This window comes from Diospyros lotus, chromosome 4 (genome assembly GCF_014633365.1).
Source record: "Diospyros lotus cultivar Yz01 chromosome 4, ASM1463336v1, whole genome shotgun sequence".
NCBI lineage: Eukaryota > Viridiplantae > Streptophyta > Magnoliopsida > Ericales > Ebenaceae > Diospyros > Diospyros lotus.
This window is the reverse complement of record NC_068341.1, coordinates 20,491,705-20,507,980: the sequence shown is the minus strand read 5'-3', so window position 1 is coordinate 20,507,980 and position 16,276 is coordinate 20,491,705. Positions and strand designations below refer to the sequence as shown.

At 35.8% G+C, this 16,276-nt stretch overlaps 1 protein-coding gene across 1 annotated transcript; it reads right to left on the bottom strand.

Annotated features, from left to right (window-relative positions):
• Positions 1–202: 202 nt before the first annotated feature.
• Positions 203–4,068, bottom strand: LOC127798792 (LRR receptor-like serine/threonine-protein kinase RGI2). The gene is made up of 2 exons (XM_052332395.1): positions 1,074–4,068; positions 203–847 (listed from the first exon to the last, which is right to left on the bottom strand). Exons 1-2 carry the CDS (start codon positions 3,883–3,885, stop codon positions 399–401), a joined length of 3,261 nt encoding a protein of 1,086 aa, XP_052188355.1. The 5' UTR covers positions 3,886–4,068; the 3' UTR covers positions 203–398.
• Positions 4,069–16,276: the final 12,208 nt, after the last annotated feature.

The following is a 16,276-nucleotide window of genomic DNA, read 5'->3' as shown; positions in this document are numbered from 1 at the left end:
GTAGAAGCCTCGAGGACTAGGCTGCTACTTATGTTCTTGTCTGTTTGTTTTTTATTTTTTATTTTTAGGCATCTTGATGATCTAGTTGTGTGTAAGTTAGCAGTTTAACGAGCTGTTGTTTGGAAATCATTTTCTGTAAAATATAAGTTGCCGACACTCAAGGATTTTTAAGTTTCAGGGGCTGAATTTGTATCTGCAAAAAATGTTTTGGTGGGCTCATTTGAATTCATTGAGAAACCGTTAGTATAACAACTTAGTCACAACATTGGCATGAAGCAAGTAGTATATTAATTTACAATCAATATGAACTGTTTTTACGAAATTGAAATACTAAACTATACAACTTATTTTGTTACCTTGGAAAAATCAATTAACTGAAATGTGAGAATCTGACGTAACTATGGAATATTGGAAGGTGATCTAATTAATGGTTCAGATGATCTGGAGAAACTAGAACAGTGAATTGATGCTTTTGGGTTGTTTACTAATCGCTTGCTTGGTTTTTCAAAATCCTGCTCGTTTTCCTGCTTGATCTCTTTGAGCATTGCTGTGACATCTTTCATTGTGGGTCGCTCTTCTGGACAAGGGTTCACGCAAAGTAGAGCCACCCCAAGCACTTGAAGCATCTCTTGTATCTGTGTTCCAGAAAGCTGGAGTAGTTGCTGGTCAACAATTGATGTGAATTCTCTATGCTTCTCTCTCAGTTCCTTGTTAACCCAACTAACAATGTGGGAACCATCTGGAATCCGGTGATCAGTTGGTTCCATCCCTGTTATGACCTCTAGGAGGACAATGCCAAAGCTATATACGTCACTTTTCTCTGTGATCCTCAAACTGTATCCATATTCTGCAATTTGCAACCAGCTATAGTTAATTCTATGAGCCAAATTAGTAGTTACCCAAGTCATAGAGATTACATTGTAGTAAAGCAGCATAGTACAACCTAATAACTGCAGATATTGTGAATAGTTCAGAAGGAAATTAGCATAATAGCAAGAACAACTAAAAAGTAGAGAATTAGGAGTGTTTGAAGGTCAATTTAAACAATTCTGTGGAAAAGAAAAAATGCTTACCGGGAGCTATATACCCGTAAGAACCTGCCACTGTGTTGGAAACACCTGTGGAATAATCTGAGGAGTTGATGAGCTTTGCCAGTCCAAAATCTGCTAAGAAAGCTTCAAATTGTGATCCCACCAAAATGTTGTTGGCTTTTATATCGCGATGAACAATGGGGGGTATGCAATCATGGTGAAGATAAGCCAAACCATGAGCAGCTCCCAGTATGATTTTGTACCTTGCATCCCAGTCCAAGAGCATCTTCTTCTCATGGAGTAGTCCTGCTAGACTCCCATTACTGATATAATCAAACAAAAGCAATCTAGTTTTCCCTTTGTTACAACAGCCCAGAAGCCTCACTATATTTTTGTGCCTTATTGATCCCAGTGCTGTAACTTCTGCAGAAAATAAGTCTCTCTCCGGGACCTCACCCACCTTCATTGGCCATAGCTTCTTTACTGCAATAACCTGTCGTAGTGGAGTCTCAACACGATAAACCACTCCTGAGCAACCCTTTCCTACAATGTTACAATCTGAAAGCTTTGTCACAATGTCATCTACAGAGAAGTTAAGCTTCTGGAATGGGGTGATTTCCCACTCCATACCATCTTCTTCGTCATTCCTTCCAAATTTGCTTCCTTGAGCTCTGATGAGTGAAATCACTCCAATTGTTAAAATTATTGTTGTTGCAGTTATGCTGAGAACAACCAAGACAATAAGACTTTTAGACGATTCTCTGCTGCGTTGGTTTGTTCTAACCTTGCAGTCATTTCTGTTAATGCAGAGCTCTGGATTACCCAGGAAATCAGTGGTGGGGAGATCCTGAAAGAACTTGGTATCAGGAAGAAATCCGGAGAAATTATTGTACGAGACATTCAGGGAAGCGAGATTGTCTAGATTAGCCAGTACTCTTAGGCTTCCTGTTAACAAATTGTGAGAAAGATCCAAGTTTGCAAGCTTTGAAAAATTTGAAAAGCCTTCTGGGATGGGTCCTCCTAACAAATTCCAACTCAAGTTCAATAGGATATCCAATCCTTGCAACTGACCAATCTCATCTGGGATTGAACCACTGATTCTGTTGTTGCTCAAATCCAAGAGCTGCAAATCTTTACAGAGGCCAAGTGATTTAGGAATCAAACCAGAAATGTAGTTTCCACTGAAGACAAGTTTGTTTAAAGATGTGAGCTTGCCAAGATTCTGAGGAATGATGCCTGATATTCTGTTCGTGGATAGGTCTAAAACATTGAGTTGAACTAGAGATTCAAAGGAGGGAGGAATCATGCCTTGGAGCTTATTATTATGCAAGTCAACCATTTCTAGCTGATTGCAGTTACCAATCTCTGGAGGGATTTCTCCAGTAAACTGATTTTCTGATAACTCAAGAAAACTCAAACTTTGTAGTAGTCCAATTTCTGATGGAATCTCACCAGCTAACATGTTTGAACCCAGCCGTAGACGTGTCAAGTTGGTACAATTGCCAATAGAAGCTGGAATTCCTCCTGAAAGCTTGTTTGATATCAGCAACAATTGAGTCAAGTTCTTGAGGTTGAAAAGGGACTCTGGAACTGACCCAGTAAGGAAATTGTGCGAGAGATCGACCGCCTGAAGTTTCTTGCAGTTGGCCAGCTCAGGTGGTATGCTTCCATTTAGTTGATTCTGCCAAGCAAAGAACAGAGAAAGCTCCTTCAGTTCTCCAATAGCAGGTGGGATATGCCCAGAGATTCTGTTGTTATCCAGTTCAAGTTGCCTCAAGCGGGAAAAGTTGCCAATGAATGATGGAATTTCACCAGAAATCTTGTTCTCTGACAAAAGAAGCTCCTCCAGTGCACCTAAATTTGCAAGTGTTGACGGAATCTCACCTGTCAGAGAATTTATCGAGAAATCAATTACTGTCAGGCTTGAACAGTTACCTAGAGATCCTGGAATGTTCCCACTGAGTTTGTTTTGCCACAGTAACACTCTTTTGAGATTTTGCAGCAAGCTCAGTTCACTGGGAATCTCCCCAGAAATTTGGTTTTCATACACAAATAGGTCCTCCAAGGCTGAGCAATTGCCAATTTCAGGTGGAATCTGGCCAGTGAGATTTGCTGTATATACTGAGAAAGTCCTGAGCTTCTTCAACTCTCCTAAACTATGTGGTATCTGCCCCGAAATTCCAGTATCTGCAAGGCCTAGAAAAACCAGTTCTGTGCATTGCGATATCTGTACCGGAAGTTCTCCATGAATTCCCTGGTTTCCACCAGCACGAAAGGTTTCTAGAGCCCATAATTGACCTATTTCTGCTGGAATTCTTCCTGATAGCTGGTTGTCAAATAGTTCAAGTTGTTGAAGCTTAGAGCAGTTTCCTATTTCAGTTGGAATTCCACCCCGTAAATAATTAGAACTCAGTGAAAGAAGCTGCAATTCAGATAGCTTTCCGATTTCTGGTGGTATCCTTCCCGTTAAAGCATTAAAACTGAGATCCAAGCTGGTCAGGACCGACAAGTTTCCGATCGAAGATGGAATTTCTCCTGTTAGGTTCCCGTGAGAGAGGACAAGGGTGGTGAGGAAGCCAAAAGAGAGGAACTGACTGGGGAAGGTGGTGCCAAGATTGATGGAGCTAATACTGATTTCCGAAACAAAGCCATTCCTATTGCATTCGATATAGTCCCATTTACATGGGTTCTGGTCGGCTGCATTCCATGAAGAGAAGAAAATGCCAGAAGAAGATGAATTGAAGGTGGAAAGCCATGAGAGGAGGGAGTTACCTTCTTGGTTCAGAGCAGAGATAGCTGGGAACAGAGAGATATTGAGGAACAAGAGAAATATAGTTATGGCATTGCTTGACATGATGAGGTTTGCTCCCTGACACTGTTCTATCTCAGCTATTTCCAGCAAACTCAAGTCACTCAAAGCTTTTCTATATATGTTATCTTCATCATGGATGCCGGGATGCTAAAATGCCCCTCCTTTTGCGCAGAATTACAAAAGAAAGCATCTGAATCCTGAAACTTTTTCCAGGGTTTGCTGAATAAGTTGCCTGGTTTTAGAGTGTTGTTTTGAATTGACAACTTGGGATAGCGAGGGACAGGTTAACTAGTGGTAGTAATGCATTAATGGATTGCAAGATTATCTTGGTGTAGAGATATTCTTCTAGTGTATCAATGTCTCTTTATTGTTTATACTATACACATAATTGACAAAATTACGGCTATTCATCATAATTAGTTCTTTTGTTGTCTAGTAAGTTGTAGCAGTAAAGTTGTTTCTTTTCCCGTTATACTTTTTCTTGATTCCTCCCTTCACCTTAAGCATAGCAAATCATAACATGTCAGGGTAGGGCATAGAGTACAGTAATCCCTAGTTTTACAGTTATTGATGATATATATTATCATGCCAGGAGCAATAAAGTTGCTTCTTTGTAACTGGAAGGTCAGGGATCGAGCAGCGGGGACAGCTCATTTACAAAAATACTTGGGAGATACATACATGTTTTCCAGTTGGTCTGGTTTTTCTTTTGGATTCGAATGCAGAACCATCCAAACAAATGAAAAGTACAAATCTTGCACCAAAAGGAGAGGTAGACGCCACAACCTTTACTACATTATTGTCGTTGGGATGTCACGAGTTAGCAGCTGCCTCAGCTAACGTTCGTCCATCTCATGAGAAATAATGCAGTTACCTTCTAATGTGACCCATTCCCTCCCTCTGTGCATGAACCTAATTAAATAAGAAATCTTGTGATTGTTTTTGTAATATTAATTAATTAACTGATTAGTTCTCAACTTTTCTATCCCCGCTTTTCATTCTACTTGCTCTTGCTTAAACAGTAATTCTTCATGTTCTAGGCACGTCTTTTTCTAGAAGGTATGAAAGCTGATTTGCTTGCTTAAACAATAGTTTTGAACTCAACTCATTGACCTATGGTCTGCAGGTGCCCTTGTCTAGAACGTTTTTGTTAAAAGATGCAGCAGGACTGAATGGATTTGAGAAAGAAAGTTTACTTTTTTGTTGTCATTGTCACCAACTGCATCTTATTCTAATCAACTTAAAATTAGTGACAGGACATGTGAGTTAATTGAAAAAATAAGCATACTTTGTTACAGTGGAGAGAATTAATTGAATGGGGTTTGAAGATGGAAGAAATTAAAGATGGGTGATGGTAGTAAAGGACACAAGGTGGCTTTTTTTTATTTTTATTTATTAACTTGAGGTATTCTGGACTTCGTCGATTAATCTTCAGAAGAGATGGGCTTTATTCCAACCCACATTTCTAAGTAAATCATAATATAATCTTCATATAGTATTTTCAAAAAAATTTAAACTTAAGATTTTAGGTATGTACATTCTCTGTTTTTATCACTGGAGCCACCATAGGGTGTAGAAGGCTTATCTTTCCAAAGAAATGTAGTGGGGATTGGTTATGAAAGGTGGGGGCAATGTGAATGCACCATGGCTAGTGGCAGCTACCTGACTGAAGTTGTCAATTATCGTGTTTGGATTGTTGCTTTGATGCCAACTCATCATCCATAACAGTGACAACAGAAATGACAACTCTCTCTCTCTCTCTCCTCTCCCCTTATTGTGCAATTATCATATCATTCTTGAATTGTGAACCAGATTCTGTATTATTTTCTTTAATTTTTGCTTATAGTTTTACTTTTTGTTTTTGTATTTTTAGCCTACAGAAGGGTGGCCGACAGAAGCAGCCTCAGCCAAGATCAGGGAGCAGGGTGAAAATAATCTGAGGAGGTATCTGTGTCTCTGTTGTTACATCAAGGGCTAGCCTCTGCTAGAAGGTGAGCAACCAGGCTACTACGCATGATTAGTTTATTGCATCCCTTTTGAGTGTTGAGTTGAGTTTACACACAGTGCTTAGATGGTGTTCCTGACTAGACTGAGGAATGCCGAGTTTGAGGCCCATGAATCTTTGGGTGTGAAAGGTGAAATTCTTCATCTTAAGGGCCTCTCACACATTGTTCTATGCACATAGGAGAGGTTAATCACGGAACACGGCAACCCCCAAGATAAGAGGCACAGTGTATAGTATTCACAAGAAATCATTAAAGTCCATAAATTTTGATCCTAATATGATAAGGATCGTGCATTGCAACTACCAACCGTAATTAATTAATGATGAACTCATCACCTAGTCTAGTTTAATGGAAGAATGGTCAATGTTTCTAGAAATGTTATTACCATTTTGAAAATTATAATTGTTTTTGGGTCCTTATGTTTAAGTTGGAGTGAGTTAAATGCTAAAGAAAATAAGAACCACAATCATGTATAAACCATAATAAATGATTCATTAAAGAGTATGAGAGTAATGATCTCTTATATATTTGGGAGGAGGGAGACATATTTATAAACCATAATAAACGTTTCATTAAAGAGCGAGAACAATGATTTCTTATATATTTGAAAGAAATGAGAGATATTTACCTTTTTATACTTAAAAAGAAGCATAAGATTGATAAATATCTATGTAGTTGAGTGTTAAGTGATACCTCTACTTTACAAAAAATAATTTTATTCGTGCAAAACAAGTTAACAAAAGAATTAGTGTCGTAAATCAATCAAATATTGTCACGATTAATAATAAAATTAAATTCATAAATATATTTGAAAAAAATTATATTATTATTAATAAATTTAACTCTACCACAAATATAAGATATCATTTAATTAGTTTGAAACACTAATTTTATATCTACCCGATAGATTATGATTTTGGCTGGGCTTATTTATTATTAATAAATTTATATTATTATTATTAATCAATCAATTATACTAATGTTGTACACTTCTACCATTCCTGACTTCATCCAACTTCACACGAACATCAATCCATGTACTTCGTTGATTGTATCTGATCCAATGATTCATTCACAATAAATTTAAATTCATGCCCATAATTTTGAAATATAATTTTTTTTTTTGCTAATCATTCTCCTCCTAAGACATTAATTTCATATTTCCCTAAATATGTAAATTTTCTTTTTTCTCTAAAATTGTTCAATCATTACATCTTTCCTGAACAAACTTTATTGACTTACCACAAGTTTAAATTTTTATTAGCGAAATTGTTATGATGCTCGTGTCAGGTAATATATGCCCGACGTAGGCAAAATAAGAGGAAGAACAACAAAACATTTATATTTTGTTAGACAAGAGATTATATTAGATTGTTAGTTCTTTATAAAAGAATAGAGAATAGAGATTGTGTTAGGTTATTATTTACTTATAAAAGTAAGAAATTGTATCAAAATTACAAACTCTTATTAAAAGCCAAAGATTTTCATTAATAATAAAACCTTCAAACTTAACTCCAAGAGAGGGCATAGACTTCTAAAAGCCGAGCCTCTACAAAAACTATTATATTAATTGTGGGTGTATTTTACATATCATATTTTTTTTCAAAATTAATTAATTTTTTTACAAAGAAAGAATCAATCAAAAATTTTATCCCATTCGTATAATTAATTTTTGAAATTTTTGAGAAGTTGAATCCACCCATCTTTAACTTAATATCTATGCAACAACTCATAAGGATAAATTGCAGCTGATACTTTTAAAATTTAGTAAAAAATAGGCAATTTTTAAAATGAAAAATAATTTTCTTTAATTTTATTAAACTTATCTTTCTTGTTTCCTTGTTATTAGATAACCACAAATAAAATTGTTAAAATATCTAAATTACCCTCCAAATTTACTGTGTGTTGCAAAGATGGATGAAACCTCTCTCATTCTCTAATACCAAAGACCTTAGCAAAATATGCTAAGCATTTGCATATATAGAAAATGTAAATTTGTCAGTGTAATTGTTGAATTTGTCTTTGCATAAGACTCGCCGGTTCAACTTACTTGTCTTATATATATATATATATATATATGTAAACTCATCTTTGTAAAAATTAAGTCTGGGTTCTGTTTACGTTTTTAATTTTTAGTTTTGAATTATAAATTTATTTTCAATTTTCTATTTTGATAATTTATTTTCAGAAAATTAAAAATATATTTTTTTTTGTCATTTTAAAAAATTATTTCTTAAAATGAAAAATTAGAAAACACATTTATTTTAAAATTTTGAGAAAAATTATTTTATAATATTTTATTTAATAAATTTGATTATTAAATGATAAAATTAACTCTTTTTAATAAAATTTTATTATTAAAATAAAATAATAAATTTAATTAATAAATTACTGACATAGAGTGATAATTTATATTAAATATTATTATATATAATATATGTAATATACTTAATAATATATTATATATTATCCTATATTTTTAATTATAATATAGATATACTATATTTTTAAAATTTTAAATAAATATATAATTTTATTTTTAAAATTTAAGAATATTTTTTTTTATTTTTTCCTTCTTTTGCCTTTTAGAGCCAAAACATGGAAAATGGATTGTGTTTTTTATATTTTGGATTTAGAGATTGTTTTGACTGAAAACAACTAAAATGAGTTTTCTTTATAAATTTTTTTCTTATTTTTGAAAATAACAAAATAAACACATTTTTATTGTTTTAGAAAACTGAAAACTAAAAATGATTTAAAAACAACAAAGAGAACGCTAGGGGTTTGCAAAAAAACCTTCACATTGTGGAAAGCGCTCGGATTGAACCTAATCGTGCTGAATCGATCGATTTTTCATTAGAGCGGTCGGAAACAGTTTGCAGTATGCCCAAACCGTGGTTTACACGGTTTGGGCCCTCAGCGGTTGCATGGCCTCCTTTTCTCTTCCCTCTTTCCATGGACGCCTCCAGCAACCGCTCAACCCTACCATCCCCTGGTCGCCTCACCTCACCTTTCCTCTCGCACACTAACCATTGTTGAGGATGCAATGACGGTCGTGCGTGAGAGACGAGATGATAAAGAGATGAAGGCACGAGGCGGTTATTGGAGGCGGCCATGGGAATGAGGGAGAGAGGAAAGGACAGGACAGACAGTCATGGTGTCTCTCAATGAAGGGAGAAAGAGGAAGAATAAAAAAGGACTTTGTAATTTTGTAAAATGAGCGAGGCTATTTTTGTTATTTTAACTGCATTGTGTAGTTTAAAGAATACCAATAGCATTGTTCTAAAACAAATCTCCGTTTTTCCTTCTCATTATGGTTTAATCATATTTTTACTAAATTTAAGCAGCTAATGTAATTTACCCAATAATAAACAACAGGGGCTGTTTGCATAAACCTAGCGTGGGAATGGAGAAGATATATCACCAGACACCATGTAGGAATCCGACACTCATCATAGATTTCAATAACAAGATAAATATATATATATCCTTTTGGATATGAAATTGTTTTATAAAAAATAAAAATTAACTCTATATATTAGAGCAAATTAGATGGGTTTTAAATGAGCAAAATGAGACATTTTCTATAGAAATGGCAATGACGTACGCGAGGTGGGTGGACCATATGCATGCCTCATCTCACGCTCGGGCAAAACTTAAATTATAAATCTCATCCCTAAATTTGGCATAAATACAACAATACGAAAGATATATGATGTATTTTTGAAGTTTTATATCAAATAATTATGTAATTGATAGCTAGGGGGTCTGCATAACTTTTATATAGAACGTGGTGAGTATACGTACGTTATAATTTAGTTAAACCTTAATTAGGAATGTGCGTAGTTATTAAAAATCAGATTAGTTATTGATCGATCTACTTGAGGTATATCCAACGGCGTGAGTGGGGGATTTTCCATTCGTTCTTTACTTCCCATACATATTGTTTTTCTTTAAACAGGTAGGTAGGTAGGTAGGGCGAATGAATACATGCATATTCCGTAAGCCATGCATGGGTGATTGTTTTTGCTTACGTACGTATTTACCTCTCTATCCGCGCGCGCGCAGAAGGGGTTAACTTGGTGTTGGGAGGACAAGGTTAACCACCCGTTGTTGCGGGTAATGAAGAACAAGTAGTTGAAAAGTTTGTGGTGAGGCCTAATAACACTAGCTTCGTGGCAAAGTAAAAATGAAAGCAAAAAGGTATCTCCAAGCATATATTCGGAGAAAGTTGTCAGGTAGAAAACTCGTAATAGTTAAATATATATGCCTAATACAGAGTTGACCTTTGACTGGGTGCATGAGTGATTCAAAGATTCAAAATCGACCACCCTAGTCACCATGCATGCATGGATCTTATTATAATCAGAAAGAAACTTCTTACACTCCACAAAAGAAAGAGGACGGACGAAGGGTAGTAGAGTTAGTAAGGCGATTAACAAAATTCTAACCTTAAGAGTCAGGAATAGGATAATTAGCTTCAAAAGAGGCTATTGAGTATGTGGGAGAAAAGCAGCTTATAAATCTTCAGAGAAATGAAACCTGAGAGAAAAAGTACACTCAAACTGAAAATGAAGAGGGAAAGGAGGTTGCAAGCATTGGGTTCATTCTAATCATTTTTGAGCCAACCACTTTCAGCATTTTTATCTCTATAAAATCTACGCTGCATATGATCCATTTTTTTTTTCTACTACTTAACTAATTAAGCATCAAAGGGAGGGTGATTCTGAAGGTGTACGTAGTGAGCAATTCATTTTGCCTTGTGAATATTGCAGGTTAATCAAAGTCATTGTTGGGGAAGAAGATTAAGATTGGAATGATAACATTTCAAACTTGGCAATTTTTATTGGTGCAAATTCTTATATTGTATAAAATATATATAAAAAGCTTAGGTGAAAAAGAGTTAATAAGGAATTGCCACGTGCCATTTAGAATAGCAAATTAAGAAGCTAACATTGTATGTATGTAGGCGGAACTATTTTAATAAATAATATATAAATAATTAAATTGTAAAATAAAAGGTTATTTTTTTATTTAAATTTTAAACCCACAATTGTGGAAGGTGAGGTTGTTTAAATATGAATTAGAAATATTCGTTTTTTCTAACCAAAAAAAAATGTTATCCTTTTATTTGAATTTTAAATTTTTTAATATAAATAAATAGATATTAAAAATAATTATTAAGAATACTTTTAAAATACATAAGTTGCAAGTGGATATTATAAGAATTGAAAAACAGCTTTAATGTAATTTTTTTTACTCCAAGAGTTGGTCCAACTCCTGTACCAAGTAATCAAAAGGTCACTTTTACCCCACCCCATAATAGAATAAATTACTTATAAGTGGATTTTTTTTTATAAAGATATTATAATTTTAAAATTTATTTAAGTAATACCACAACTGTTAAATTATTTATTAAAATATTACAATGTTTTCTAAGTCAACATTATAATGATTGTATGCTAACGTGGCAATAGAAAGAACGGAACTCAGAAGTGAGTTCCTCAACGATAAAGTGCAGTCAAATAATTAAAAGTTGAGTAGTTATGGTCGAAGTCTACGTTATTAAGAAACTTCCAGGGTTTTTTCTTTAGTGGTGATTCCAAAGAAGTTCGAAGAGTTCGTGTGATCTTGGTAACTTTTGTCGGCGAGATCGCAGCCCCGTATCCGTCTAGCAAACGAAAGGAAAGGAATTCACGTATAGTGGTGGACGGATAAAATTAAAAAATTATGTGTATTAGATATACACAGAAAAATAATAAATATACATATTATAAATAATTTAAATAATATATTATTTTATTATATAAAATATAATAAATAAATACTTGATGTTTGGTGTCAGGGTAGATGTAAAAATTATTTTTATATTGAGATTGAATTCATCTCATGTCGTGATGATTTTAGTCCGTCTATATCTAGAGTGTAATTCGATATCTCTCTGTGCACCTCTTCTGGTGCTAGACTGAGGTTTCCGTACTACCAACACCCATGTATTAATTCCTGTGTGACTTTCACACCCAATTAATTTCTTGTTGTAAAATAGAAAAGGATAGAAGAAGCAAAGGAAGTAGAAGTGTAGAAGAAGCCAAGTAGAAAATTTCTATAAATCCAATTGCTTCTCTTCATGTCTAATTACTCTATTGGTCATCTCTACCTCATCCTCTAATCGATTACCATGTGGACCGCACTAAGGAGGCTGAAGCAGCACCAGGAGTTGAGTCTCATCCACTGGCCAGTCGACTGCTCCAGACATGATGCAGTTGACTCTCTATACTCTAGCGTGCTAAGTGTTAGCACACTGTCGTCATTAATTCTTAATGACATATCTGAGACACAATGAGTACGTAATGTCAATACTAGATGCAACACTATATGGTGTATGACATTTTAGGTTCACTGTCTGCTAGCAAACAAATAACACCAAAACTGTTTTAGCATCAACCAACTCTTTGACCCATTAAAAGAATATCTTCACATCCCGGTGATGATCTAAGAGTTTTTGAATAGCGCCTAACAACGGTTCAAGATAATATAGAAGACAATAAAGTCTCACTTCAAGTGAACCTATTACAATTGATGATAATTGTGTATTATAATCATTCCATCACCTAACGTCTCGATTGAGCGAAAGTAATTGAATGATAAACTCACAAACTCAGTAACTATGTGTTTAATCGTATCAGTATGACTAGATGACCTTCCCTAACAATTAATCTACCCTAGCCAGGGATTGTCACATCACACTAATAGTAGACCACATAGGACGTTCACCCTGTCAATATCAACGAGGGTGATAAATCCTATCCATGAACATTTACCTCTATATACCAATAATACGAAACCACATAGATGAATCTCTCTACCTCATGATTGGATGATTTGGTTTATTAGCAAATTCTAGACATCAATACACAAGACAACCGTGTCAGTTCAAGTTTAAGGATTAGTTACACTATCACAACTATACGACATGACCATTATTCACAATGCCATGTGGTTAGTCATTTACATCACATTCAGTGCGTTGTTCTCCAACAACCACCCATAGGTTTACTAGAGATATTCCCATTTCATATGGTATGCAACTCACCATCATTACCATCAATAACTCATGCTGATCAAGGTAGTAAACTTTGTGCTGGTCCATACTCGACTAATCAGAGTCCCTATCCGATTAATCTAAGGATCATAAATCATTTAAGAAGTTCTGTTATCAAAGAATCTTATAACACATTTTTAACATCTTAAAAATAAGACTCTCAAATAGGAGATTTAAGGACTCATTCATATAACAAATTGAAGAGTTTATGAATGATGATAAACTTGCCTTTTATTAATATATATATATATATATACAAAGATACAACAAATGTATTTATTACAAATCCACTAGACATCATGTAAATCTAGCATTAGGGCATACTACACCAACAACAACAGTGTTCAAGATCATGAAATCTAGTGATTAGTCTTGTTCCAGGTCATGATGATAAGTCCTGAATTCATGTTGATGGTGTGAGTGTTGGCTTTGAAGTCGTCAATTCTATGAGCAATTGCATTCAAAAAGGTAGTTTGATGCAAGGGAAAGGAGATTATATGGCTGCAAATTGGGACGAGGAGGTGCTAATGAAGGAAAATTGGGTAGTGATGCAGATGATGATGGCTAATCGACAACAACCTGCAAGTTGATCAGGTCAAGGGATTTGATTGATAGGGTGGGTGGTTATGGCGAATTGCAACTACCTACAGCTTGCTTGGAAAATGAGATGCCTGCATTTAATCAGCATAAGGAAATTTTCGGGAATCTTTTTTTTTTTAAAAGTCTGTCACACGCAGCGGCATGTATACAATCTTCACATGCAGATGAAAACTCGTCACCTACAATGGCCGACGCCCGCGGTGATTCCAAGAACAATCTTCACATGCAGGTAAAAATTTCGAGAATTCCTGTCTTACTCGCTTAACTAATAAGATCAATAGACTTAAAACTAAACGAGATATGATATAACACAGCAGAATAAATACATCAAAATGTTGTGGCCTACCACGAGTTTCATACAAAGTATTCCCGTACTGAAATATGTAATACAAACTTTCAAGTGATACAACGATGTCATACAACTGATTATACATATACCAAAATAATTACTAACACTCCCAAAATGGTACAACGATTATCCACTAAACACTGCTGGCCCCACCGGCCATCTCCTCAATCTCGCAGCTGTCCCTGGCTGGAACGTTGAATATTCCAAGGGCATAACCCAAGTTAAATGATAAAAACATCTAAGTGATGGCATGAAACAGTTTATACAATGCATGAACAACATACGAGCATGGCATATTCAGACAATGACAGCATGAAACATGTCTAACTTAAGAAATCTCCCTGACATACTTAACCTCCCGTGGAATAAAACCATTCCATACTCTGTTGGGGTTGACCTTGCCGCGACATACTTAATCCCTCGAGTGCCCTACTGTGTCACTCGTTCACCAAGATTAACCTCGTCCCATTCTCAAGAAGACCCCATCCCGTCCCATGTGGACCCAATAACGACACGAAAATCGATACCCCGATGTTATGAAAATACACGCCATGCACCGACTCGTTTTAAAAGTAAAAATAGTTGATGCAATATATCACATGATAGATATGCATATGACGCCACAATGTACATAAGTGAAACACCTTTGCAAAACAACCCGGGGTTCAGGAGGGTATAACCGCTCACTAGAACCGGTCCGATCACGTGGATCCTAAGCTCGGGAGGGTAAAACCTTTCACCAGAACCCTCCATACACACTTCAAATCATATTTAAGACAAGATAAAAATAGAGTCAAACCACTCACTAGAATTTGGAAAAGTTTGGTTTTTGTCTCGAAAAACGTGTCGCCTCTCGAAAAAATGTGCAATCCTTCTTTTCAACGCACCAATAGTCTCCTATTCACCATTAGAACCTTAAAAATCAATATTTCTATTTTTCCTTATTTTTTCCTATTTTCTCCTATTTTCAAACATTTTTCTCTTTCAAAAAATCTCAATAAATACCAAACACCTAGTTTTCTCAAATATTTTTACATAAACCATCCTAAAATAATTTTATAGAAATTATAAAATTAAAATCAAGAAAAACCTGGGCTTCACGTGCCCTCATGCGCTGGCGCGTGGGTGCGGCTGGGGTCCGCGCATGCACATGCGCTGTTGCCTTCTCCGGTCTTCTTCTCCGGCCACGGGGCTCTCCGGCGATCTCCTTTGGTCAAAACAACGATGGGGTCTTAAAGATCTCGATGAGGCGACTTCAATAGACCCCTCAATCATCAGAAAAATTCGTCGAAAAGGGGTTTAAAACCCAGTTGCAGGTCTTAGTTCGGCGGCTCCCGTTTTTTCGGCCAACTCACTGAAAACCCTCCAAACGTACACGAAACTCTTTGAAACTCTCTAGAAATGATCCTTATGTCTTGGAGAACAAAATCTCTCTAATCTCCTTGCTCGATTCTTACCAAAATGAGAGAAATTTGATCGATTTGTGCTTTAACCCTCTCGACCGAGAACTCCTTTTATACTCGACCTCGACCTAAATTTCCACCACCAATCGATTGCTCTTATCCCCTTAACTCTAGATCTAGCCTCCAAACCAATTAAGCAACCCCAAATCATGAGCTAAATCCCTCGAAAGATTCGGCCAAATCCAAAATTTTCTTCCGCCATTAAAACCGATCACGTCGCCACCGTGCTCGGCCGATGGCCACCCCCTGAAGCTTCATCATCACCTGAAGACCAATCTAGCACCTCTAGGCGAGCTTCCCGATGTCCAGAGATGGCTGCCGGCGGCCATGTGCAGCGGTTGCGTTCATACCAAGGCATTTTGGAAATTTACAGTTTTGCCCCCATAAATTTTCTAATTGCATTTTCTCCCAACCTTTGATACCCCTAGACTTTCTAACACTTCCACTACTGCCCATAAGTTCCATAGTCATCATTTTTCTCAAAAAATTCTGAAGAACTTGCTATTTCGACCTCCCTCGGGTAATTTACAAAATCTGCACTTTTGCCCGAATGCCCTTATTTGCATGTTTTTGACTTCAAACCTTCGAAGATCCCTTGATTTTGTCAAATATTGCTTATTTGGACAATTTTACATTTATTGGCTTGCTTGACATAGTCCCTTACCTTCTTCTTATGTTTTGAGTATTGCACTTAGGCCCAAAACTATTGTAAATTCCATTTTTGACCTCATAATTTTCGAAAATTCTCTTAACATTAAATATTGGGTATTACAGCCATGGGGAAGAAGAAGTCCCCTTGGTTAGATGAAATAAGAGGGAAACGGTTAACTTTGAAGGAAGGGTTGGCACCTCCAATGACCTTGTGCTAGCGGGACTGGCTGACTTGCCACCTATTCAATTGCCTCAATTGCTG

Bases quoted from the DNA above. Each gene is read 5' to 3' on its own strand.
- LOC127798792 (XM_052332395.1), bottom strand. From the start codon at position 3,885: ATGTCAAGCAATGCCATAACTATATTTCTCTTGTTCCTCAATATCTCT. The intron at 848-1,073 runs GTAAGCATTTTT...TGCAAATTGCAG, and splicing joins TTACGGGTATATAGCTCCCG to AATATGGATACAGTTTGAGG.